The sequence below is a fragment of the Budorcas taxicolor genome, chromosome 5 (assembly GCF_023091745.1).
Source record: "Budorcas taxicolor isolate Tak-1 chromosome 5, Takin1.1, whole genome shotgun sequence".
Classification (NCBI taxonomy): domain Eukaryota; kingdom Metazoa; phylum Chordata; class Mammalia; order Artiodactyla; family Bovidae; genus Budorcas; species Budorcas taxicolor.
Window position 1 is genome coordinate 16,893,216 of NC_068914.1, and position 25,059 is coordinate 16,918,274.

Consider the following 25,059-nt stretch of genomic DNA (forward strand, 5'->3'; position numbering starts at 1 on the left):
CATAAAACTAAGGCCACTTGAATTTTACTAGTTTGGTAATATGGTTTTACAGCTATATAGGAGCTATATGCCTCTTTGATCTTATTTTGTACCTCTGTTATCTTTATTCCATAGATCCCAGCCCAGTGATTTCTTACAGTTGCCTGAACTCGCCAAACATGTTCTGCTCTTATGGCCTTACACAATTTCTTTTCTCTGCCTAGAATGTTCCTTCCACAGATTTTCATGGATTGGTTCCTTTTTGTCATTCAGGTTTCATTAAAATACCCTACTCAGATGGGTCCTCTCTTTCTGTTCAGTTTAAAGTAGCTCAATAGTCCCCATGAACACAAGAGTTGGATTTATTTTATTCTTGGTGCTTCTCACTATATGATCTTATTGATTTGTTTCTGTCCCGTTCCCTTCTGCCTACACCACTGCTGGAGCACAAGCTTCATGACTGGTTCAACTATACGTTCCTGGCAATAAGACAAATGTACCTAATACATAATAAACATGCTCATTCAAATAATATCTGTAAATATGAATGAATTAAGGATCTCAAGACCTCCACACAGCTGTCTGCAAAGCCTTTAATGACGTATTGCTGACCTATATCTCTGGCTTGATTTCATACCAGACCTCCTCATTTTCTGTAAGTCAGCATACACTGCTTTTGCACTTACTTAAATTCCACATTCTCCTCTTTGGGCAAAGGGTCTTTTCTCATTCAGTCCATTTACAGAAAGACCCCAGTTTATTCTGTTTAAAGAAAGATCCCAATGTATTCCTTCAGCTGATCATTTCTGCAGCTCTCCTTCAGCCACCACCTCCTTGAAAACCAGACTAGATCAAATCCCCTTAATAAATTCTCTTAGAGTTCTTCATATCTCTATTCTAAGCACTGAAAAATTATAATTTATATTAAATTGTGAGATTATTTAATTACTATCCGTTCCTTTATTAGTCTGTAAACTCCATGGAAGCAGGAAGCATGCCACCTTTATAGTGCCTGGCACATTACAGGGTCTCAGTATCTATTAGATATATAAATATATGTGGAATGAAAATGCAAAACAAAACTTAAGAGACTCTTCGTTTAATTAAGTAGCTTTTTTACCCTATGGTTCTCATTTAAGGAAGTCTATTCTGGGAATTAGAATTGAGCAGAATCCTTTTTTTAAAGAAAACATTACATACTAAAGTTACAAAAGAAAAACAATTTGTTTTGCGATGTTTAAAAGTTCCAAATTGATTTATTTAAAGCAAGGTTTCAACATCAAGCTTTTAGACTGCTTAAAAATATTGAAATGAAAACTGGGAGTTGTGGTACTATATCTTAACAAAAGGAAAGATAAATAAACATTGTACCCTCTGATGTAATGCAACAGGAAGTATACAGAATCACTTGCAATGTATTCTTGCCAAAAAAATTGAACTAGAATCTGCTTAAACTTCTACACTTAATTAACAATATGTAGGAATACAGGAGAGAGGAAAGTATGTTCAAAGATATTAAAAGATGTCACAAGGATTAGTAAATTTTATAGGGAATTTCTATAGCACAAATGATCTGATTCATCTCAACAAATAACTAACAAAGGGGAAAAATTTTAGTGAAAGATTCAGTGCTCATTCACACCTAGCCAAAATGAAACTCATTTGTCAGAAATATATTTGATAACACATGCATACAATTATAATCCACCACACCTTTTTATCATTTTTGTTGAAAACAGCACAAAACAGAATTAACTGTACTCTTTATTATAAACAAGAGTGCATCTGTTTGTCAATTTGTTCTTTTTTGGCACCCAAACTTTCAACAATAAAAAACAAATTTTAATTAACCATACTAGAGAAAAGCCTGAATTAACTATTGCCTTTTACAGAAAATTACCTTAAAAAACTTTTATTATATGAAGAAATGATCAAAGAGTATGAAGACAAAAAGCTGCAAGAATAAAGTACCACAGTGCCAAAAGTACCAAAGAAGCGTTTCAGGTAGTTAATAAGAATTTTTGTTACTATCCTGGAATATGTGTTTGTTGGCTTTTGAAATGTATAAGTAGTAAGAGCTTTTTTCACATTCTAAATAAATATTCATTTGTACTCCTTAAAACAAAAAGGTAAGAGAATCGGACCCTACAGATTAAAAGAGAATATAATGTATGGTCCTGGTTTGGATTCTGCTGCGAATGAACCAACTATAATAAAACATGTATGGGACAATTAGGACAATTCGAATAATTACTAGTTACTTGATTCAGGGCTTCCCTGGTGGCTCAGACAGTAAAGAATCTACCTCCAATGTGGGAGACCCTGGTTTGATCCCTGGGTTAGGAAGATCCCCTGGAAAAAGGAATGGCAACCCACTCCAGTATTCTTGCCTGGAAAATCCCATGGACAGAGGAGTCTGGCAGGGTACAGTCCATGGGGTCACAAAGAGTCAGACACAAATGAGTGACTAACACTTCCATTTTCACGCTGATGATATTAAGGAAATATGTTGCTATTTTTAGATGTGATGATGGTATCGTGGCTATACTTACATCTCAGAGAACTATATTAAAGTATTTTTGAAAAAATAATATGATAGATGATTTGCATAAAACAATCTAATATTCATATGTGTGTGGAAGGGAACAAGTGACAGTAAAGATGAAATAGTGGCCATATGGCTTATAACTGATGACATTAGGTAATGTACACATGGGATTCATAAAGCTATTCTGCCAACTTTTGTAAAAGTTCAAAATTTTCATAATAACATACTAAGTATACAAAATAAGTTTGAAGTTATTTATTATAAAAATTTAGGAGGATAGGAATTGAATATATATTAAGATTCTCCAAAAAAATGTCTTCAAACACAAGCCCCCTTTACAGTTTCCAGTAAGCAGAGATAAATGAATAGTAGAGGATGCTACTCAGGAACAAACTGAACAATCCTGATTCGTGGGTTTGGATTTTTGTTTCTCTGTGGTAAGTACTTGCTCATTCTTTCCACTACTGCATTATTAAATGAAAGTTCTGCAGTTTCCTTAGGCTCATTGAGTATTACAACAGGCAAGCAGAAGGGGAAAATGAGAGCCAAATGGATAAAAAACACAGGAAAAATCAGAACTGCTGCTGATTCTGTGAAGAAATGGTTTCTAAAACAAACATACAAGAGGGGAAAAAAATAACAAACCATCTACTTTATGATCTATAGTCTCCTCCACAATAACACAAAACAGTTTATCCAGATGGAAAAACCCACCTAATTTTGCTCCTGAAAAGTATTCTATTTTGAGTCTATCTTCTCTGACAATAAAACTCACAAAGAAGAATGGGGGGAGGATATTATTATAAAAGAATACAGAAACAGTGAGTCATGAATAATACAAGTGAAATAAGACATAATCCTTTTGGTACATCAACTGAAGGATGTACAGGGATGAAACCATGTTGATTAAGCTGTACTGAAAAAGTACTCAATGCAATTACACGAGAGGTATAAATATTTCAAAGTAAGTTTGAGTGATGATGTTTTTGTAAAGGATTGTACAGATTTACCAGCTCACTTTTAATAGGTATTTATAGAATTAGAAGAAACATATAAATAAATATTATTTTAATGTTCAAATAAAGGCATAAAACACAAACAGAAGGTAAAGCTTTAAAGATTATGCAAAGAAATCAATGTTCTATTTGCTTTTAAAAACAAAGGCTGAATATTTTGAAGATATATACAGACTGAATACAGTGGAGCAGGGCAGACTCTTAGAGCACTGACTAGCCACCAGCGTAGCGTAGTTATTAATAAGTATTTGCCGTTACCATAATTTTCCTTTTTCACTCAGTTTCTGATGAAACTACAAATGTGTAGGACTCATTTACACGTACCTGACAGTTTCACTAAAGGACTTTTAAGACATCATTCAGAAGCCCTGACCAGAGCTATTAGCTTTGAGTCACTCATAAAACCTTTCTTTTAAAGAAGACTCAAGCTTGATTTGTATTCCAATTAAACACAAAAATATTTTTAAATGGAAATGGGGTTAACAAAATGCCTTTGTCTTGTTTATCCTGTATGCTTGCTAGACTCACTGAAAATGCTGAAGTTACTGATGCAAGGATAGATGGTTGTCTCAAAGGAGGCAAGGAAAGTCTTCAGGATACACTAGGAGCCTGACTCTAGAACTGCTTGTATCAGTAAATGCTTTATGGCCCTCAGGATAGAATGGGCTGACCTCTCAACTGTGGAAGTTTCCATTTTTGAGCGGAACATTTCCTCAAAGGCCACATATGTATTCTTAAAGGAAACCTTGTATGAATGTGGAAAACATGCTTAACTAACGTTTTGAACTAACTACCTAGAGCGCTCAGGGAACAAGGTATGTTTTCTATTTTCTTTTAGAGTAAAGTAGCCATTTTTAAGAAAACAAACTGGCAAAGAATTACCAAAGATAATCTTCTAAGAAATCAGTGGATCAGAGTCAGTCCCAAGCCTCTCAAAAGGAAGTTGAGCCTGTGGGGGCAAGTCAGAAGGCCAGAGTTCTGATGGCAGCTCCAGAGCTAAGATCATGACCTCTCTCAAGTCCCTCACCTCTCTCTGAACTTCAGTTTCTCCATCTGTGACATGAGGACTGGATGAGATGAGTTTTAAGGTCCTAACTATAAAATTCCATGAAATCGTTTTGATCCTACAGCTTCTATAACATAATCCTAGAAGATGAAAAATAAATTTACATCAAAATGTCACTGAAGTTACCTGGCATTAAATCATTCAAGAAGAGTCATCTTAACACATTATATACCTATAAAATCAACAACATAGATCTTTTAAAAATACTTTCAACAAAAACTAAAAGCACTGAGTTAATAATCTAGAAAATTATTTAATTAATTTGAACCCCTCATCACCTATATTTTTAAAGCATTTTAAATTTCTATCACACATTAACAGTTATCTCGTTTAACAGATGGTACTGTATCATAACACTAAAAGTACTATAAATTTTGTGAAGGATAGCTTTCAAAGTGAAAATGAAAGGGTTAGTCACTCAGTTGTGTCCGACTCTTTGCGACCCCATGGACTGTAGCCCGCCAGGCTCCTCTGTTCATGGAATTCTCCAGGCAAGAATACTGGGAGTGGGTAGCCATTCCATTCTCCAGGGGATCTTTACAACTCAGGTACGAAACCTGGGTCTTCTGCACTGCAGGTGAATTTTTCACCATCTGGCCACCAGGGAAGCCCTATAGATATGGTCCCTACCTACTCCTACCTCCCAGGTTAAGGATAACATGCTAAACTTTGGTTTCTCCCTTTACTGAAACAGTTTTAAAAATAATCCAACACCTAAAATTTGTATTCAAAGATATGAGTGTTCTCTGGAGAACAGATTCCTGAAGGCTCCAAAGTTAGTTTCGTTTACTACAATATTTTTAAAACCAGTCATCAGAATCTGTGATCAGACTGAGGGGTGAATGAGTAACAGTGTGCCCAGGTATTACTTAGTTTTACAGGAAAATTTGGCACAACTACCTGGAGCTTATTTTTCTTGGAGTTATGACAGAAAACATTGTTACATTCCCCTACTTTTTGCAAGTTCACTTTATTCACTTCACTTTTATGAAAAACCTACATTAGTACCTGCTTTCACTAACTAAAAGAAACCTGATGATTTTTCTTTTTATGAAAAAAGGCAAAAAATGAAAATAGTGTTCAGTGTTTGTTTTGCCATGTTAGGGGCAGTGTAGAACCTGAGCGACGAAAGTAGTACCATTAAACTCCTTCCTGGGAACCACACTTAGCATCTCAGCATAAAGCCACCAGAGCTTTGAATTGTGTCTGTGAGCATCTGCACTTTATCTCATTTATTTTATGCATCCATTAGCATAAGCTGTCCTAAGGTAATGCTTCTTCATTTAATGCCATTTCTACTTACAAAGTTTCATAGGAGTGCTCTACTTCGGGATACCAAAGAACCTTATATATATAAAGATATACATACTTCTAGTACGTAAGTGCTAAGTGTGCTAAGTGGCTTTAGTCATGTCCAACTCCGTGCGACCCTATGGACTGCAGCTTGCTAGTCTCCTCTGTTCGTGGGATTCTTCAGGCAATAATACTAGAGTAGGTTGCCATGCCCTCCTCCAGGGGATCTTCCTGACCCAGGGATCGAACCTGCGTCTGTTATGCCTGCATTGGCAGGCGGATTCTTTACCACTAGCGTAAATGAGAAGCCCTATTTAGTACACAATAGCATAAAAAAATGTATGTAAGCTTCAAATGGGAATTTGGAAATGGGATTTCAAAGAAATTTCGTATTTGCCAAAGATACTCCTAGGATCCTGAGGGGGTGTATTTCTCACTCTCTGTAGTGAGGGGTACTTCAGGAAAAAAGCTTGAAAATCACCTAGCACAGTAACATTTTTGGTTATAAAGCCAGGCAAGATCCAGTTAGTAGATCATGAGGTAGCCTTTGTGGATAAACAATGTAATCATAAAATTTTTAAAAAAGAAAAGAATTGAGAACAAAAATTTCAGTGCACAATTGTAGGTGACCAAAAGTACCAAATAATAATGTCTCATTTGCTTGGCACTATCAGAAAACTGAGTATTTCATATAAGTGAGTTTTCCATGAAACTAAAACCTATCTTTTTAAGTATAAAATCTTCTTAAGTTTTAACCTACCTCTGAAGAACTCCCAAAATATTTTTACTTTAAGGTTTAATTATGGAAAAATTTAAATATATGCAACTATATTCTATAATGAATCCCCATGTATTCACTACGCAGATTCAACAATTGTCAACTTATGGTTGATTTTATTTCATCTGCCCCACAGCTCAATTCCCCTACTTATCATTTTCAATTTTTAAGCAGTTTTAGTGAAGATTTTTCCTAAATTTGATCATTTTACTTAGGGATTATGAAACAACTTCTATTTGGCAGTCTAAAGTCAATATTCCTGGAGGTGAGGTGCTATTACATCAAAAATCTAAAACATGTGGCATTAACTCTGAAACAGGGTGGCAGACTGGCTTCAAGGAGACTGCTGATGAAAGCCTAAAGGAAAATGAGGAAAATTTTATCAGAAGCTAGAGGAAATATATGTAATAGTGGAAATTTTGACACTATTGCCACCTGCAATAATGTAGGGAAAAGGCAATATACCTAATGAACTCAATTTCCGACCTAAGAAGATTTTAGGGCAGAGTTCTAAAATGCTACCGACCTTCTTGCAGCTATCTATAGTAAAATACAAGTGGAAAAGAGAAACTATTTTTTTAATTTATATTTTTATCTCCCCCCAAAATTTAGCAGAAATACAAACAACCCGGGATTTGCTGGGTTTGAAAATAAAACTTTTTCTCATTTCAAAACTACAGAAGGCAAACTATTCTCAAATTAAAAAACAGATTCTAGTCAAACACAAAATTGAGAATGAACCTTTAAGATCCTTCATTAAGACATTGGCAAGACTCAAAGTGATGCAAAGGCAGGAGACAGATGGGCCCTAGGCTGAACAGTTTCTCCCCTACGGACAGAAACTCTGTAATAGCAGTGTTGTGCTGAGCTTAGTCACTCTGTCATACCCGACTCTTTGCGACCCCCATGGGCTGTAGCCCACCAGGCCCCTCTGTCCATGGGGATTCTCCAGCCAAGAATACTGGAGTGGGTTGCCATGCTCTCCTCCAGGGAATCTTCCCAACCAGGGATTGAACCCAGGTCTCCCTGCATTGCAGGCAGATGGTAATAGTAGAAACTCCATTAAAGGAGGATGATGGAGGAGGCTGGGCCCTGCCTAGCTAAGAGATGAAAGACCACGTGTTTCTCATTCTTGGAGGCAAAAAGACATCCCCAACTACACATGCACAGAAAGGCTCCCTGGAATCAAAAAGGTAGGGGGCGCCACCTAATAATAAGTGATATCAACTACCCATAAGTCTCTTCACTAGAATCCATCTTGACTAAGAGATGCGCACGCACACATGGGAGAACACTGAGGTATACCAAATAGGGACTCAGAACAAGGCAAATCAAAATGATTAGCCAAAGGAAACCCAGAAAAAATGCCCCATAAAAGTGATTCAAATCACTCTGAGGGTGTGACTCTCTCTCTGAGTCTGCCCATGTGTCTATCCACACGTACTGTACTCTTTCTTCTCCCAATAAACACTTTACTTGATTACTTTCTATCTTTGTGGGAATTCTTCTCTGCAAAGCTGAAGAGCCTGGGCCTTGTCACTGACCACTGGTGTAGTGGTTAGGATTCGGTTCTCTCACCACTGCAACCCGACCTCAATCTCTGGTCAGGAACCAAAGTCCCACTTCAGTGCCTTACAGATCCTTTCAAACAGAAACAGAAAGGCTATCAATAAGGGCATACCTCTTGGATACTATCCTTTAAACAACAGGGTTTCTAAGAATCTTAAGGGTCTCGTCTCATAGGGAGCTCAAGGTTGAAAAGGGTTTATCTTGAAGAAATTTTTGGTGAGAGTTTGACTAATGAACTGAATTTATAAACTGATTTAATGAGAAGCCCACAAACGCTGGCTTGGAGAAACTCTATCAACTTGGATAGAAAAGGTTACAAACGAAATGGAGGAAGGCTTTGGACCTCCCAAACTTCTATAAGGCAACTCAACAGCAAACAAAAAAGAAAGAGAGACTAATTTTTATGCAAAAGCAAGGATGACTCAGCAGAATCAAGAGCCCAGAGGGCAGGGCCAAGAATTTATAGCAAACAATCCCACAGACAGAAAAATTGAGCCTAATCAAGGAATTGGCAATACATGTTTGGCCAGACTCCAGAACTGCTACAAATCAGTAACTGCTATGTATGGCTTGTTTTTCCCTCTTTTCCAATGGGAGGATCTATCATGGTTATCCTATACTTGTCCTGCCATTATATGTTGCAATGTATTGGGTGGGCCAAAAAGTTCGTTCAAGTTTTTCCATAAAATTCAATGGAAAAACCTGAATGAACTTTTTGGCCCACTCACTATGTGGGGCAGACAACTTTTCTCTTTAGTCACAGGTCTTCAAATCAAGAAGGAATGGTTCTCAAGGAGATGAATATAGGTAATTGTACCTGAGGCACTTCATTCACACCTGGACTTGATAAGATCCCAGGCTTGGAATTGCTGCTATAATAGAATGTGAATCGAGATCTTGATAGAGGAGTTGAATGTATTTTGCATGCGGGATATGAATTCTTACAGACAGAGGGCAGACTGGCAAATTGTGTTTACTAAAGATGACCACAATATACCCTATCCTGCAGGTTTGTCTCACAAAATGATGAAGCCATCATTCTTTTCATCAAGAGGAGGGTCTGTGATTCTTCCAATCTGGGTGGACCAGTGAGTATGGAAGAAGTAATAATATATGACTTCTGAAACTAAGTCATAAAAGGCAACAGAGCTTCCACCTGGCCCTTTGAGATATTCACTCTCAAAAGCCAGCCACCATGTGCTGAGGAATTCTAGGTCATATAAAGAGAGAGGCCATATGTAAATATTCCATATTACAGCCCCAGTTGAGGTACAACCTAACAGCCAGCCTCAGCCAGACATGTGTGAAGAAGACCCCATCATCATTTGACTATGGCCACATGAGACACCTCAAGCAAGTTATCATCTTGCTACACCCAATCAACTCACCAAACCATGAGCGATAATAATACAATAACTGTTGTTGTCTTAGGTCACTAAATTTTAAGGTGACTTTTTTTTAAAGCAATAGATAACACAAAAACAGTATATCTCTCTTTAATAAGGTAAACCCTCATGGCTACAAAAGGATGTAGGACTGTTTACCTATATAACGTGTGGCCCAAGACTACTGAGCTTCTATAAAATATTTTCTTATAGGTGTTCCTTTTGCTGGTTATTTTCTTTTTGAGTGGTTTCAAAATCTGTTGATCCTAGCCATATAATTGCAGTAAGCCTTAAAAGCAGCAGATACACATTATATCTTACATGTATTGATGTCATTTAATCTTCAAAAGAAACTCCTGAGGTGGTACTATCATTATTCCCATATTTACATGGAAACACTAAATGACTTTATCCAAGGTCACACAGCTAAGAAGTGGCAGAACCAGGATTCAAACTTGACTTCAAAGGCTTCATTCTTTACTACATAATATGGTTCCTTTTGATAAAGGGAACTGAGGTAGCAATCTCTTCTGGATAAAGTCATTTAAAAATGATTGTCGCTTTTCAGCACAGAAAAAAATTCCCACATAGAAGAGAACATGTTCAGAAGGGGAAATTTTTAAATAAATTAATATAATCTCATATTCTTACATAAACGTGCAGAGATCATCTGCACTCGAACAGTAATTATTCAGGTAAGTCGTACTTGGTGATTCACGGCACGTCAATAACTATAGGAAAGCAAACTGGCTGAAAGGCTTCTGGATAAAAACAAAAGTAATTTTCCCCCTATCTTAATAGGCAATATAATTAGGCAGAAACTTCAAACAAAGAGAGAGACAGAAAGAAAAGGTATAGTTTTTAGCATTGTTTTAAATAGAAAGACATCCTCTAAAGAGAATCCATCTAAGGATTAGCATAAGAAACTTTTGATACCTTTTCTCCTAGACTAGGCATATAGATGATATGGTGAGGAGAATAATAAAACAAAAGGGAGTAAAAATAATAAATACCAATGGTTACAGTTTGCAGTCCATATATGACATTAAAGGGAAATTCTCTTTTTGCACCGCTTTCAGATATAGCTAGCCAGAAGCTAAGCTTTACAGACTGAAATCTGACTTTAAAACATTACAGTTATTTAATAACATAAAGAAATTTAAGACCTAAGACCCATCACTAATTTTAAATTGTTGGGAATAAGCAGGGCAACAAAAACAAAAAAGTGCCACCCTATCACTCCTTACCCCTCAACAACAAAAAGATTATTTCTCTTAAAATATTATTTCAACCTCCTCCTCCCATCTACAAAGACATACATACATATACAAAGACAGATGATATACCGTAGTATATCATATGAACTCGATTCCTTCTGGAGAGAATGAATCATTCTGAAGAATATCTACTAAGGACATACCAATCAGGAAGGCTCTCACGATTTTGAAATGCTTCCAAAATATCTGATGTATCTTTGTCAAATAACAATATATTTCTTTGTTTCTTATTTCTCTATAATCAAAATGAAAGCACTATTATGATTTAAATTATATACTGGATATGAGATCCCAAGAGATTACATTTCAACTGAAGTACCATTATTCACAAAAGTACTTCTGCAATCAAAGCTTTCTGAGCACAATAGCTTTTATTGTATAGCCACAGGCTTCCTTAGATACAAACTTATTTAATAAGGACCAGGGAATCCCAGGAACAACCAGGGTTATTATTTTATTAAGCAAAAAGAGATTCAATATTAACAGGAGATATTTCAACTCCACACTTCATCTCCATCCACTTATAAAATAACAGGATTCAAAAATAAAACATATCAGAATCATCTTGCAGAGCTTCTTTTCAATATCACAATTTCTAAGAAGAGTACATACAAGTCACCTCAGATCTCATTCAGTTAACAATCTTTATATGTTTGTTTCAGGGTGCTGGGAAGTATATAACACATACAACTTCCTGTATTTCTTACTCCCACTGGGTGAAGAGGGTGGATAGAAAGAAATGAAAATAGGAAAGTCTAAAATTAGCCTAAAAATTATTGCCCATCTCATTCTATTGATACAAACTCAGGGAACGTCTTTTCCTCTTTCTCCTTCGCTGAATTTTGCAACGTGGAAGACATACACTAGAACCAGACCAAAATGCTGAACTGCAATGCTATAAAGAGTAAGAAAGATCTACAGAATTCAGAATTCTGATGTACATGTCTACAGTTTAAGTGGCCTATGACAATGCATGCTACAGAACATGTTCCTTAAAAGTCTCCTGAATGGTGCTACAGTTCAAACCAGAACCAAAGCCAGTAATTATATCAGAAGTGGCTGGTGGGTCATGTAGTGAGAAGAGGAACCAACATCCTTTTGAGGATCTCTGATCAGGGATGCTAGCTGGTCTTCAAATTTCTTTTCAAGTACTCCATACTTGTGTGACTTAGATGGCTTAATGAAGTCTGAAATGCTCTTAAAAGAGGGTAATTGCTTTAGTGCCATGATTTGAAACATGAATATAATTTCCAAAGCTCAGGAGGGTCATAAAGATTAATGTATTGATGGTCTATCTTTTTCTTAGATGCATATTTGATGGAGAATTTGAAAGAACAGGACTCAACAGGGGTTAATGGGAAGAGACAGGGAAAGCTGGAAGCCCTGGAGATGAACTGCACCAATCTTTTATCTGAATGAAGGGATGAGGGGAAGAACTTTATGGAATGGAATTTCCCCATAAAACAAAATCAGAGACAGATGCTCAGTAAGATGATTAGACTCTAATATAAAACTAGCACTATAAATTCTTATAGCTGCAACACTTACTTGACATCAAGCTAAAATGAATGCAGTTCAAACACCACAGAAGTTATAGACATTTGAGAAAGGTCATATTATAACAAACTGTACCAGCAATAACTCAAATTCCAGCCATTTGACTTTGCTACATATTAACTGGTACTCATACTACCAACAATAGAATGTGAATTACATAGTATCACTTAAATCTAAAACATCTTACTACCTATTGTGCTAAGATTATACTCTTAAGAACCCTGTTTCCAAAATTTCCAGCCATTCAATCTCATTTTGGGAAATGGTCAAGTTACTCCGTGTATCAATTCTGCTCACTTGACGGTGGTAGGTTTCAAGGTCCCGAAAGTGTATCTGACCATTAGTGAACACAGAGATAGTCAATGGGAGGACCCAAAGAAAGATGTGAGAAGTTACAAGCCTGACTTCTAATTTTTACTGATTTAATACCCCAACTCACTCACTATATGCCTCAAGGAGTAGACACAGTCATCATTCTAGACAGGCACAAATGAATCAGTTACAGCACTCAAGGACTCTAAGCACGGTCTTATTTTCCCACTTAAGAGAGATAGATAAAGGACAGAAAAGATTCAGGAAAACAGCAAAACTGGCTCCAAGACATCAAATCCCATTCTAGACTGTAGTCAGAGGAAGAAATTCAGACATACCCAATGCTTACTCTGTTGAGTCATCCTTACTTAATAGGTGAGGTTTATTCCAACAAAGCACCTGGTCCACTGTTGCAGCTTTTAAAACAGAGGATGTTATAAACTAGCAGGCCAACACTCTGCTGAGTCAATTACTCATGATGTACAACTAGGTGACAATGAAAAATTTTTTAAATGATTTTTTTAAAACACATTTCTCTACCTATCCTTTAGCAATATGGTATGGTGTAATATTTCTAAATAGATTGGACGGGGGAGCCTGGTGGGCTGCCATCTATGGGGTCGCCAGAGTCAGACACAACTGAAGCGACTTAGCAGCAGCAGCAGCAGATGAAATTTACTCATCAGTAGTTTGTATGTGCAACTACTTATACAGCCTACTACCTTTGTGTTTTCACTATAAGCCCATCATTTTGATACTACATTATCACTGAGTTGTTTAACCAGCTGGAGTCATATACTCAGAGTCAACAACTACTTGTTTAGGTAATGGCTTCAATATCTACTAAATGAACAGGCCAGAATTCCTTCCACAGACTAGAATAGAGGAGAGACTATGTCCTTGTTTCCTGACAACTGTTACCATTTTCCTTCAGTAAAAGCTATCAGGTCAGTACTTATTATGTACAGACATACTGTGAAGAAAATAAACAATAAGAAAAGGTCTGTGATGTCTAAGAGGTAACACTCTAACTACCAAGGCTCGATACAATCATAAAACAGACTGATTTATAACAATGCTTAGGTGCCAAATGAGAGGAAACTCAATGCAATTTAAATAACCAAGAGAAGTTGAATTTTCCGTACATCAAGATTATTGTAGGCAGGAGTGATCAAAGAAGGCTTCTTGGAGGTGGGACTTCAGCTGGATCCAGCAAGATATATTATTTTACAAGGTGCCAGGGGCAGCAGGTTTGTCTTTCAAATTATGCTTTGTTTGGCTTAATATTAAAATCATTTTATATTACATTATTAAGCTGATGGAAAGATTATCCTTTTAAGTTTGAGATTAAAATGTGGTCTTTGAAAAATCTTTCCCTCTCTCTATGTAAATTTCCTTAGTTATTTTGCTATTTGAAGTTCAGAATGTACAGTAGAGGGTAGGAGATCACTGATTCAATGGTTTGGACAGGGACAAGTGCCTAAAACCTCAAACTCACATTTTCTACCAATGTTTGCATGTTTCCAGGAGGACTGAATTTAGCAAGAAAACTGGAGAAACAATGTTTATGTATTTCAAAATAATTTAATCCCAACAAATCTGTGAATCAGTAACCATTATCCTAATTCTTCCAATGAGAAAACAGAGGTGTAGGTAAGTTATACAGCTAAGAAGCAGCACAGCTAGGATTTGAAATCAGGTGCATGTGATTCTAAAAACTCCTCTCTTTCTACTATATGTGACTTGTTTTAAGGTAGCAAAAAGAATGACTGCTCACTCAATGCTGGAGTGTTCAAACACAACACAAAATAGGTTTATATATGTGTGTGTGTAAACCTAGCCAGAATTCCACCAACAGCTATCCTGAACTATATTAACTACTAACTATATTAACTATTTAGGCACATCTCTGAACACTAATCTCATGTCTAATGAAAGTATTTCTATGGCCAATCAGTTCATTAGGTACCATTCTATTCTTGAACTTCTACTGCATAGCTTAATATCTTATTTAAAACAGTCTTGTTCACTTACTGTTCCATAGGCAACTTTCATTGCCTTGAGTTGGTAAGAAACACCTTGCAGCCAAGGACATATTATTCTTCCTTAGAATCTATAAAGTGCTCAATATGTTCCCATAGTATATATTCAATAAACATCTATTAATTAAGAGTTGCTGAGCAACAATCCTTTGTGCTTTGTGTGTGATTAGATGCTCAGTTGTGTCTGATTCTTTGCGACCCCATGGACTGCAGCCCACCAGGCTCTTCTATCCATGGGGATTCTCCAGGCAAGAATACTGAAGTGGGTTGCCATTTTCTTCTCCAGGGGATCTTCCCAACTCAGGGACTGAGCCCAGGTCTCCCACATTGCAGGTGGATTCTTTACTGTCTGAGTCACTGGGAAGCCCAACAATCTTTTAATTTCTATCCAAAAAAAAATCTCCTTTCCAAAAAGATTCCTTCAATCACTTCTACTATTAGACAACTAACACTAAAATTAAAATAAGTGGCTATGCAAAAAAATTTTTTTAAACAAATTAAACTAAGGTAAAAAGTGCTGCCTTTGTAGGATCTTACTTGAAATAAGACAAGGGTCAGAGATAAAATGAGAACTTATTTCCACGAAATGAGCCAACAGAATATCACATAAACATTAAAACATGAAAATCATTGCAATTCTGGAATATATGCCAATACACAGAGGAAGCTCATTTCAATTTGTCAGACAAATGCCTACTCAACAAGCGTAACTTCTTAGAATATAATCTATTTTATATTCTGTTTCCTTAACCTTCTACTAATTGTGACAATCAGAGAATGTTTTTGGACACTGGGATGTATTTCTGTAATGCACTGTTTGAAAAAACACTCTAAAATGTATTTGTAAAATACATATCTAGTCCTTGCAAACCATATGCAAGTTTATGAACCTAAGTGGCAGGGGGTGGCAGGAGGCAGGGAGATGGGTGGAAGCCGAGAAAGAGAAAAAGAAAGCTATAGCTTCAGTAAACACACAGCCACTAACCTTGCTGCAGAGACACCAAGGTTACGGGAAACCCGCTGGCGGCAGCACGGCCAGGTTTGTGTGGAGCAGCCACTGTGCCATTTGCTTCCAGGACTGTGTGACACACGTGGAAACTGGGGAGATTCTCCTGCTGGATCAATAAGCTGCATCTGCGTGCTAAATATCCACAGGCAGGAGGAGCCCAGGGGAAAGGAAAGAAGGGCAATCCCTGAACTGTGTGGAATCCCAACTCCCTTGACAATAGCAAGACTGTCAGCTTGAAGAGCTCTTCCAAGCAAGTAAAAGACATACACCAGGAACTGGCTGATTCATGTTTTAAAATCATTCCCTATGTGCTTTTTGCTCCTCACTCCGACAAGGCCATTATCACTTTAGAGCTGAAAATATATCAGGGTTTAGAATTTCCCCAAATCCACTGGGTAGCAGGAATTCCCCACACCAGTGCTCAGGAAAGGCAAAGCCTCTCTGCAGTCTACTTCAGCCAGAGACAGATTGCCCAGCAGCCTCTCATATACACCCACGCCTACTCAGACACAGGCTTTCCCCAGCACTTGTTCCCTGCACAGCACCACATTAACATTTATGGGAGCTGTTGGGTGTGCAGAGGGCTTTTCCGGACAGACAAAGACATCCAGAGATCAAATCCCCTCAACAACTGCTTTGTAGGACTTTCTGCCCTTCTCGGACTTGCGAGTAGGCAGCCAGCTTATTTAAATCTATTCTTTAACCTCTCCTAAAATTAGCCAGTTAAAAAGTGCACTTACCTTCAATAAATTGCTAGGAAAATTATGCTACAAGACAGCCTGATTTTAAGTAAATAAATTACACATTAGCTTTTAAAAACCACAATTATTATCTGCATAAGACACCTGCTTCTAAGAGATCTATTAAGAAAACAGAGCCACATTTTTTCAAATTTGACAGTATTAATTTGATAAGATCTGAAAAAACAAGTGAACAAAAGCCTATGTACTTTCTTTTTAGTCATATTCAAAGCAAGCAATCCCCTTTCCTCCCAACTCGCCACCCCCACCCTACGCCTGAATTAGGCATGCTCTTTTCATTGGTTCTTAAGAGGGAGTAGAAAAAAATGCCTTATAAAATGTAAACCCCCTCACAGATCCAAGTAGATGGGTTCTTGAGTCTTGCAACACAACATGAACGGTTAAGCAAGGAGCTAACAACATCCAACAGTGCCTGGTCTTCCCCCGCTTCCCTTAGATCAAGCAGCAGGGTTAATTATGTGGAACGGCCAAAAATGTAGAGTAATTAGCTATTGACTCTTGGGGGCTGGTAAATTTCAACAATGCCTATGGTTCTAGACTTTATAATAAACTTCTATTTAACCTGCTTTTGAAACCAAAAAGGCAAAGTATTTTTTTAGGAAAGAAAAGAAAGAAGCAATATTACTTAAAAAAAATTTTTTTTTCCAGTTCATCATGAAGAAGGTCTTTCCCATATGCATCTGATTTTAGGTACTTATATTTTGTTCTCCACCTCACTCCACTCTTGTGTTTTCTTGCTATGATCTCTGCTCTCTCCTTTACTTTGAGGAAGCAGAGTAACACTTTGGATACAACAGCTGTCCCGCCCCCAAAGCCTCTATTTATCCTGCAGTGTTTAATTTGACATATTTTTCCCTCAGCAGAAAATAAGCTGGAAATCCCGACACTGTTCCAACTGACCAAACTCTCCTAGGAAGAGAGTGTTCATAAAGTACGTAGAAAAACCTCTCAGATGCCAAAGACTGACCCAAACAAGTGGCATGTGGCAATTTCATATCTGAGTCCAAAGCACAATCCAAGGAGCCACTAGGTTTTGGTTTTGGTTTTATCATACCTTGTGTCTTAAATAATATTCTAAAATAAATAGCAAATCACACTTGTCCTGGACATGAGGGTAGGGGTGAGGGAAGGGGAGGGAATTAAAGACCATAACTTGATTCTTCAAAATATCTGAAAGTTCCACATAAGATGCACCCAGATGGGGTACCTCTGTCAGGTAATAAAATCCAACTTGAAAACAATTTACACACTGACATCCTCTAGCCAAGGTGGAATACATGCAATGCATTGGTTTCATTTAAACTAGTCAATGAAGTACTTAGGGTGGATATTGATTATGCTTAAAGTGCATTCAGCAAAAAAACCCAAACCAATTGAATTACTGTTTCTTTTTTTATGTCTGGGAATTCCCTTCACACTTTTCTGTAGAACTATAAGCTACAAACTACTCAGGTTTGCCTTAGTGGAAGGAAGGTCCACGAGAGACACCCCCAGTCACAAACATTTCTAAGTTCACTGGATTTTTGATTATTTATCCTTTTCTCTTTAAAGTTCAAGGACTAGTCCCATATGTGCTACCAAAGGATGCTGGCTCATGGTTAGACAGCTACAACAGAATAATCATCTCTGGTGTTCCTGGTCTTGCTAACTACCAGTCAAGATACGAATAAAGCATGAGTCCTACATATAAGGGACTTAAAAACTAATAAGGGAAACTAGACACACATCCTTGCAAAGTTAAATAAGAAAACAAAAGTAAAACTGGGTTCCTCAGAAGAGGTAGAAATTCAGTTAAGACTTTTATAAATAGAAGTTTTTTTTAAAAAAAGGAACATCTGGGAGTACATGAATAAAGGAGGAAGTATGATATGACTACTACTACTAACACAATGGCATTTATTTGGCTTCCCAGGTGGCTCAGTGATAAAAGAATCTGCCAGCCAATGCAGAAGACACAAGAGTGGTGGTTTTGAGGAGGAAATGGCAATCCACTGCAGTATTCTTGCCAGGATAACACCATGGACAGAGGAGCCTGGTGGGCTACAGTCCACGGTGTTGCTAAGAGTCGGACACAACTGAGCACTATTATTTTATGGTGTGAAGGTGACAAGGGACCAGGCGCTCTACAAAGGGAAACTATTTCAAGCACTGCTACACTTCTACAACCACTTCACAGTGGCATTTTTTGGGTGAACTGAGAAGGGATATGGCATTCTTTCATATTGCCAATTTTTGAGTTTCTCCCAGTGAATGTGTGGTTAGGGTATATTCTGTGGTGAAGAAGGGTTCCAGGACACAGTACAGAGAATCATGATCCAAGGACTACAGAAAGGAGTCTGGAGTCCTGGTAACATTCACCTGTTTCCCTCATGGAAGTGACTCCCAAAATCTGATGAGAGTTAAAAGGAGTTTTCCCTTTTTGCGGCCTATTTGCTATTCACTCACTAAGTCGTGTCCAACCCTTTGCAACCCCATGGACTGTAGCATGCCAGGCTTCCCTATCCTTCACTATATCCCAGAGTTTGCTCAAACTCATGTCCATTGAGTTGATGATGCCATCCAACCATCGCATCCTCTGTCACCCTCTTTTCCTCCCACCCTTAATCTTTCCCAGCATCAGCGTCTTTTCCAATGACTTGGCTCTTTCCATCAGGTGCCAGTACTGGAGCTTCAGCTTCAGCATCAGTCCTTTCAATGAATATTCGGATTGATTTCCTTTAGAATTGACTGGTTTGATCTCCTTGCTGTCCACGGGACTTCCAAGAGTGTTCTCCAACACCACAGTTCAAAAGCATCAATTCTTTGGCACTCAGCCTTCTTTATAGTCCAGCTCTCACATCTGGAAAAACCATAGCTTGATTATATGGACCTGTGTCAGCAAATGATGTCTCTGCTTTTTAACATGCTGTCTAGGTTTGTCATAGATTTTCTCCCAAGGAGCATGTGTCGTTTAATTTCATGGCTGCAGTCACCTTCTGCAGTGATTTTGGAGTTCAAGACTTTCCAATAAGCAAACTGTCACTGTTCCCATTTTTTCCTCATCTATGATGGGTCTGGATCCCATGAACTTCATTTTTTGAATATTGAGTTTTAAGCCAACTTTTTCACTCTTTTCTTTTACCCTCATCAAGAGGCTCTTTAGGTCCTCTTCACTTTCTGCCATAAGGGTGGCATCATCTGCATATCTAAGGTAGCTGATATTTTTCCTGGCAATCTTGGTCCCACCTTGTTCTTCATCCAATCCAGCATTCTGCATGATGTACTCTGCATATAAATTAAATAAGCAGGGTGACAATACACAGCCTTGATGTACTCCTTTCCCTATTTGGAACTAGTTTGTTGTTCCATGTCCAGTTCTAACTGTTGCTTCCTGACCTGCATACAGATTTCTCAGAAGGCAGGTAAGGTGGTCTGGTATTTCATCTCTTTAAGAACTTTCCACAGTTTGTTGTGATCCACACAGTTAAAGGTTTTTCTGGAATTCTCTTGCTTTTTCTAGGATCCAACAGATGTTGGCAATTTGATCTCTGGTTCCTCTGCCTTTTCTAAAACCAGCTTGAACATCCAAAAGTTCTCGGTTCACGTACTGTTGAAGCCTAGCTTGGAAAACTTTGAGCATTACTTTGCTGGCACATAAAATGACTATAATTGTGCAGTAGGTTGGACATTTTTTGGCATTGCCTTTCTTTGGGACTAGAATGAAAACTGACCTTTTCCAGTCCTGTGGCCACTGCTGAGTTTTCCAAATTTGATGGCATACTGAGTACAGCAAGTTCATAGCATCATCTTTTAGGATTGGAAATAGCTCAGCTGGAATTCCATCACCTCCACTAGCTTTGTTTGTAGTGATGCTTCCTAAGGCCCACTTGACTTCACACTCCAGGATGTCTGGCTCTAGGTGAGTGATCACACCATCACGGTTATCTGGGTCATGAAGATCTTTTTTATATAGTTCTTCTGTGTATTCTTTCCACCTCTTCTTAATCTTCTGCTTCTGTTAGGTCCATACTGTTTCTGTCCTTTATTATGCCCATCTTTGCCTGAAATGTTCCCTGGTATCTCTAATTTTCTTGAAGAGATCTCTAGTCTTTCCCATTCTATTGTTTTCCTCATTTCTTCGCATTGACCACTTAGGAAGGCTATCTTTGCACTGATCACCTAAGAAAATTCTACAATGGAGCAGTATTGTTTCTAAGAAAGTAACCTTAGGGGTACATGTAACAAGGGTAATCTGGGGTCACTTTTCCTAAGGACTTGGGCTCTATCACCAAATTTAATCAAACACCTAGTGGCCTCTAAGTTATAACAGACCACAGTAAAGGATGAGTTGGGGCTGAAGGATTCCCTTATATCATGTGCACAACTTTGATTGTTATTTCTCTCGTCTACCACGTCTGGTATGTGACTGTCAGATAACAAATGCTGGTCTAGATAATGACTATACAAAGCTTTTATATCATGAAGAAATGGGAGTGCAAGCAGACCAGTGGATTTTCTTCTCATAAACTAGTTTAAAACTATGAATGAAATCACAGTACTGCTCAAGTAAAACATTTCTTGTTTCACTGGAACAAGAATCAAGAGAAGATTCTTCCCCCGCCCCACTCATCAAATTAGGAAATCACACAGAAGAATATTTTCCCCATGACTCTGCTCTCTCCCTTGTGCTTCTCTCAGAAAATGGTACTATCATAAGTTGTTGAAATTAAAAACTTGGCCATCATTTTTGACTCCTTCCTCCCACCTTCCTTCCTTCAGTCACCAAAGACTGTGGGTTCCAACTCTTAAATAGCTGTTAAATCCATCTGTCTCTTTATTTCCAAGGATGAAATGCACCAATCAAATTCTCCCTGCCTCCTATCTACCCTCCACAACACAACCAAAATTATCTTTCAAAAATGCTTATCTTTTCATGTTACTCTCTTGCTTAAAACACATTTCACTAGCTTTAAGAAATTTTAAAAGTCCAAATATTAAAGAGAGGAACAAAAGCAGTAACTGATTTCCAAGAGTTTAGTGTCATGAGTATATACTTAAAAAAGGGCCGAAAGAAAAGATATGGATTGGTAAAATGCCAGTAGGAAAGAGAGGGGCAGCAATGGGACCCAGGCTGTGACTAAAGCCAGTGCTAAAATTAAAAAGTGGCATAAAAACTATTTTAAAAGATGAGTAAATTGTCTTTGTGGCATGTTAAAATTACAATATGACTTCATATTACAATAGATTTTTCAATTCAACATATATTTAATAGAGCTTCTACTATCTAGAAGGCTTTGGATTATCCACTTATTTATAACAAGCCTCCATTCCAAAGACTTGCTATAATCCCACATCCCCCATGGCCTACCCACAAGATAATACCTTCTCTGACTTCATTTAAAAACAGAACTAACGAAGTATTTATAGGTGGAATGATATGATGCTTGTGATTTGATTTAAAATAATTATGAGAAAGAAGCAAGTAGAGGGAGGGAAAGATATAACAAGACTGGCAAGATGTTCATATGCTGAAGCTGAATAATGGGTGCACTGAGGTTCATGGGTTAATTATATTGTTTTCCTCACCTTGTGTAGTTCTGTAATTTTTCTACGATAAGAAGTGAAACAAAACCCCACCAACAAATTATAAGAAAGAGTGACTCTAGTGCTAAAATACAATGCTTTTTTCATTCAACAAGCTTTCCTACAGAACAGGTAGATAGATTTTCCTATTTCAGTCATCATGTTGATATGATTTTGAACCACAACCAGCAAGGTTATTCTTTCAAATTCAATTATGTAACATAAAGATTGATACCAAAAGTTAAAGAGAAACAGTACGAGAAATCAAAGTTGATTTTCTTAGGTAATAGCTTCTGCAACTGAAATAGGAAACCACATTTGTTTTAAGAAAACCTGAACAGAACCATATTTCCATTCTTTCGTTCTTAGACATATTATTGGAAAAAAGTATATCTTAAAGTTAGTATCTATTTCACCAATACTTGATTTTAAGTAGTCCTGGTTGATATAAGATAGGCTACAGGGCATTTTGTACTTCCAAAAATGAAGTTTTCATGAACATGATCATGTTGTTCTCTTTAGCTCTAAAAGTATCCTTGGTGTTGGTTATAATGCCCTACAGGAGGATTTCTTAACTTCAGCACTACTGACATTTGGGCTAGATAATTCTTTGTTGTAGGGGCTGTCCTGTGCATTGTAGTATGTTTACTAATAGAAGCATCTTTGGCCTCTACTCACTGATGCTAGTATAACTGTTGACCCCCAACCAGTATTTGACAACTGAAAATGTCACCAAACGTTGCCAAATATCTCCTGGGGTGGGGAAAGATGGGACAAAAGTACCTTCTATTGAGAAGCACTGCCCTGTAGCAATTAGGCAATATGATTTCTTTTAGTTGCTTATTTTAAAAATATACTCTCTTCTTCATAAATACATTTTCCTAATCTAAGTCTGTGAGACACCCAGGAATGTGTGTATATATTACTATCATTACTTACAGGAACAGCTCCCTAGTCACAAAATCACAGAAGCATCTTAATGATCTAGTCTGACGTTCTCATATGGACCACAGCCCAGATCTGTGGCTGTGTATTCAAGAATTCAGGAGTTACCTATGACAGGTTTTAAATCTCCCACCTTTACTACTGATAATCTTTCTAAAAATATTTATTTGTTTGGCTGCACCAGGTCTTAGCTGCAGCATACAGGATCTTCATGGTGACGTGTAAGATCTTTAGTTACAGTGTGTGGGATCTAGTTCCCTGACCAGGGATTAAACCCTGGCCCCCTGCATTGGGGACACAGAGTTTTTGCCACTGGACCATCAGGGAAGTCTGTGCCACTGATAATTTTGGAAAATTTGGTTCATCTCAATGAATACTTTATAATTAAGTGTTGCCAGGTATACAATAACAATTGGTGCATGAGATGACCTATATTACAATGCTCTCTTTGCCAGTGGCTAAGTGTGTGATTTTTGGACAAGTTACTAACACCACTGAACTAGTTTCTTCTGAGTAAAATAAAGGTATTGGACTAGATCAGCAAATTTTCAAATTTGAGTTATGTACAAATTATGACTTATGCTCTGAACAGCTTAAAAATAAAAAAACCCTCCTTTCCCTATTTCTTATATTAGGTAGTCTCAGTGAGGATTTACCTATAAATAAGAAAAAAGCATAAGTCTTTTTATAATTTTTTTCTCATATCAATGTTGAATATCTTTCATGTGATAGTTATTTAATACATGGCAGTTATCATAAGACTTCTCAAAGACATAATTTGAGAATTAAGCAGGAAATTTAAAAAAACTGCATTAAACATTGATCAGTTTAAAAAATATTGTATTTGTGAAACTTACTAGCTAATCATTTAAAGGGAACATTCCTTTTGTTGTGCTTTTAAAATCCATTTACTTCTGAAAGAAGCCTGTATTTGCTTAAAAACGGAAGAGCCTTAGATAAGCCTGTGATGGTAGAAATTATTAGACTTTAACAGTTAATTTTAAGTCTTGTTTTTGAGGAGATAATGCAAGCAATCATATTAGTAACACAGAACAAAAGGAAAGCACTGATGTGGTAATGTATAAGAAGAAGCTATGGGATTATTTATATGAATTTAAACTTTTCTGCTCTGATCTACTTCTCATTTCACTTTTAGAAAAGAAGAAAGGTCGCATTAGATAATCTCAGTGCCGTCTAACTGCTAGGATATAGTTCTATGAAGATGCCTAAAACTTAAAAAAAGTCAGTCAACTTGTTCCTGAAACAAAAATCAAATAACTCAGGGACTACAAATATTTTCTTAGCATTAGACTACCTTCACCATACTGTTGCGGTTAAGTCGCTTCTTCCTTGTTTTATTCGTTTCCTATTGTCTCTGTAAAAAAATCACCATAAAATTAGTATTTTTAAACAACACATCCTTATTCTCCTACCGTTCTGGAGGTCAGAAATTTAAAATCAGTCTCACTGGGCTAAATAAACTCAAGGTTTTGGTCTTATAGAGGCTCTGAGATAAGAATCCTTCCTTACACTGTTCCACTTCTAGACCCCTCCTCCATTCCTTGGCTCATGACCTCTTTCTCACATCACATTTGCCACTAACTTTCACTTCCTGCTCCCTTATTATAAGGACCCTTGTGGTTATAGCAAACCCATCTATATAATCCAAAACAATCTTCCTCCAAATTTAAGAGTAACAGGTTTAAGAGTAGCAAGGATTTGTGACTCAGCAGTGAGGTGTGCAACTATCATACACTGTAATCAAGTCTCTGGAACTAATGAAACTACATGTTTCACCTTCTGCTAGTTCATGCCTAAAGGCTTTTTCTACTTGATAACATGTAACCGCAATAAGGCAACCTTCTGGTTTAATGCTATTATGAACCAATCACAGACACTGGATTCGAAAAATACTTCACTGCATTCCACATCCAATAAGGCCCAAGGACAAATGGTTACA

At 37.3% G+C, this 25,059-nt stretch overlaps 1 protein-coding gene across 2 annotated transcripts in view; it reads right to left on the minus strand.

Annotated features, from left to right (window-relative positions):
- MCU (mitochondrial calcium uniporter) overlaps nt 1-24,454 on the minus strand; it is a 105,708-nt gene extending 81,254 nt beyond the window's left edge. For both annotated transcript variants that reach the window (XM_052639573.1, XM_052639572.1), the window contains exon 1: nt 24,415-24,454. In XM_052639573.1, coding sequence (XP_052495533.1) covers nt 24,415-24,423 — 9 coding nt within the window. In that variant the 5' untranslated portion in view covers nt 24,424-24,454. The remainder of the gene's footprint in view (nt 1-24,414) is intronic.
- Nucleotides 24,455-25,059: the final 605 nt, after the last annotated feature.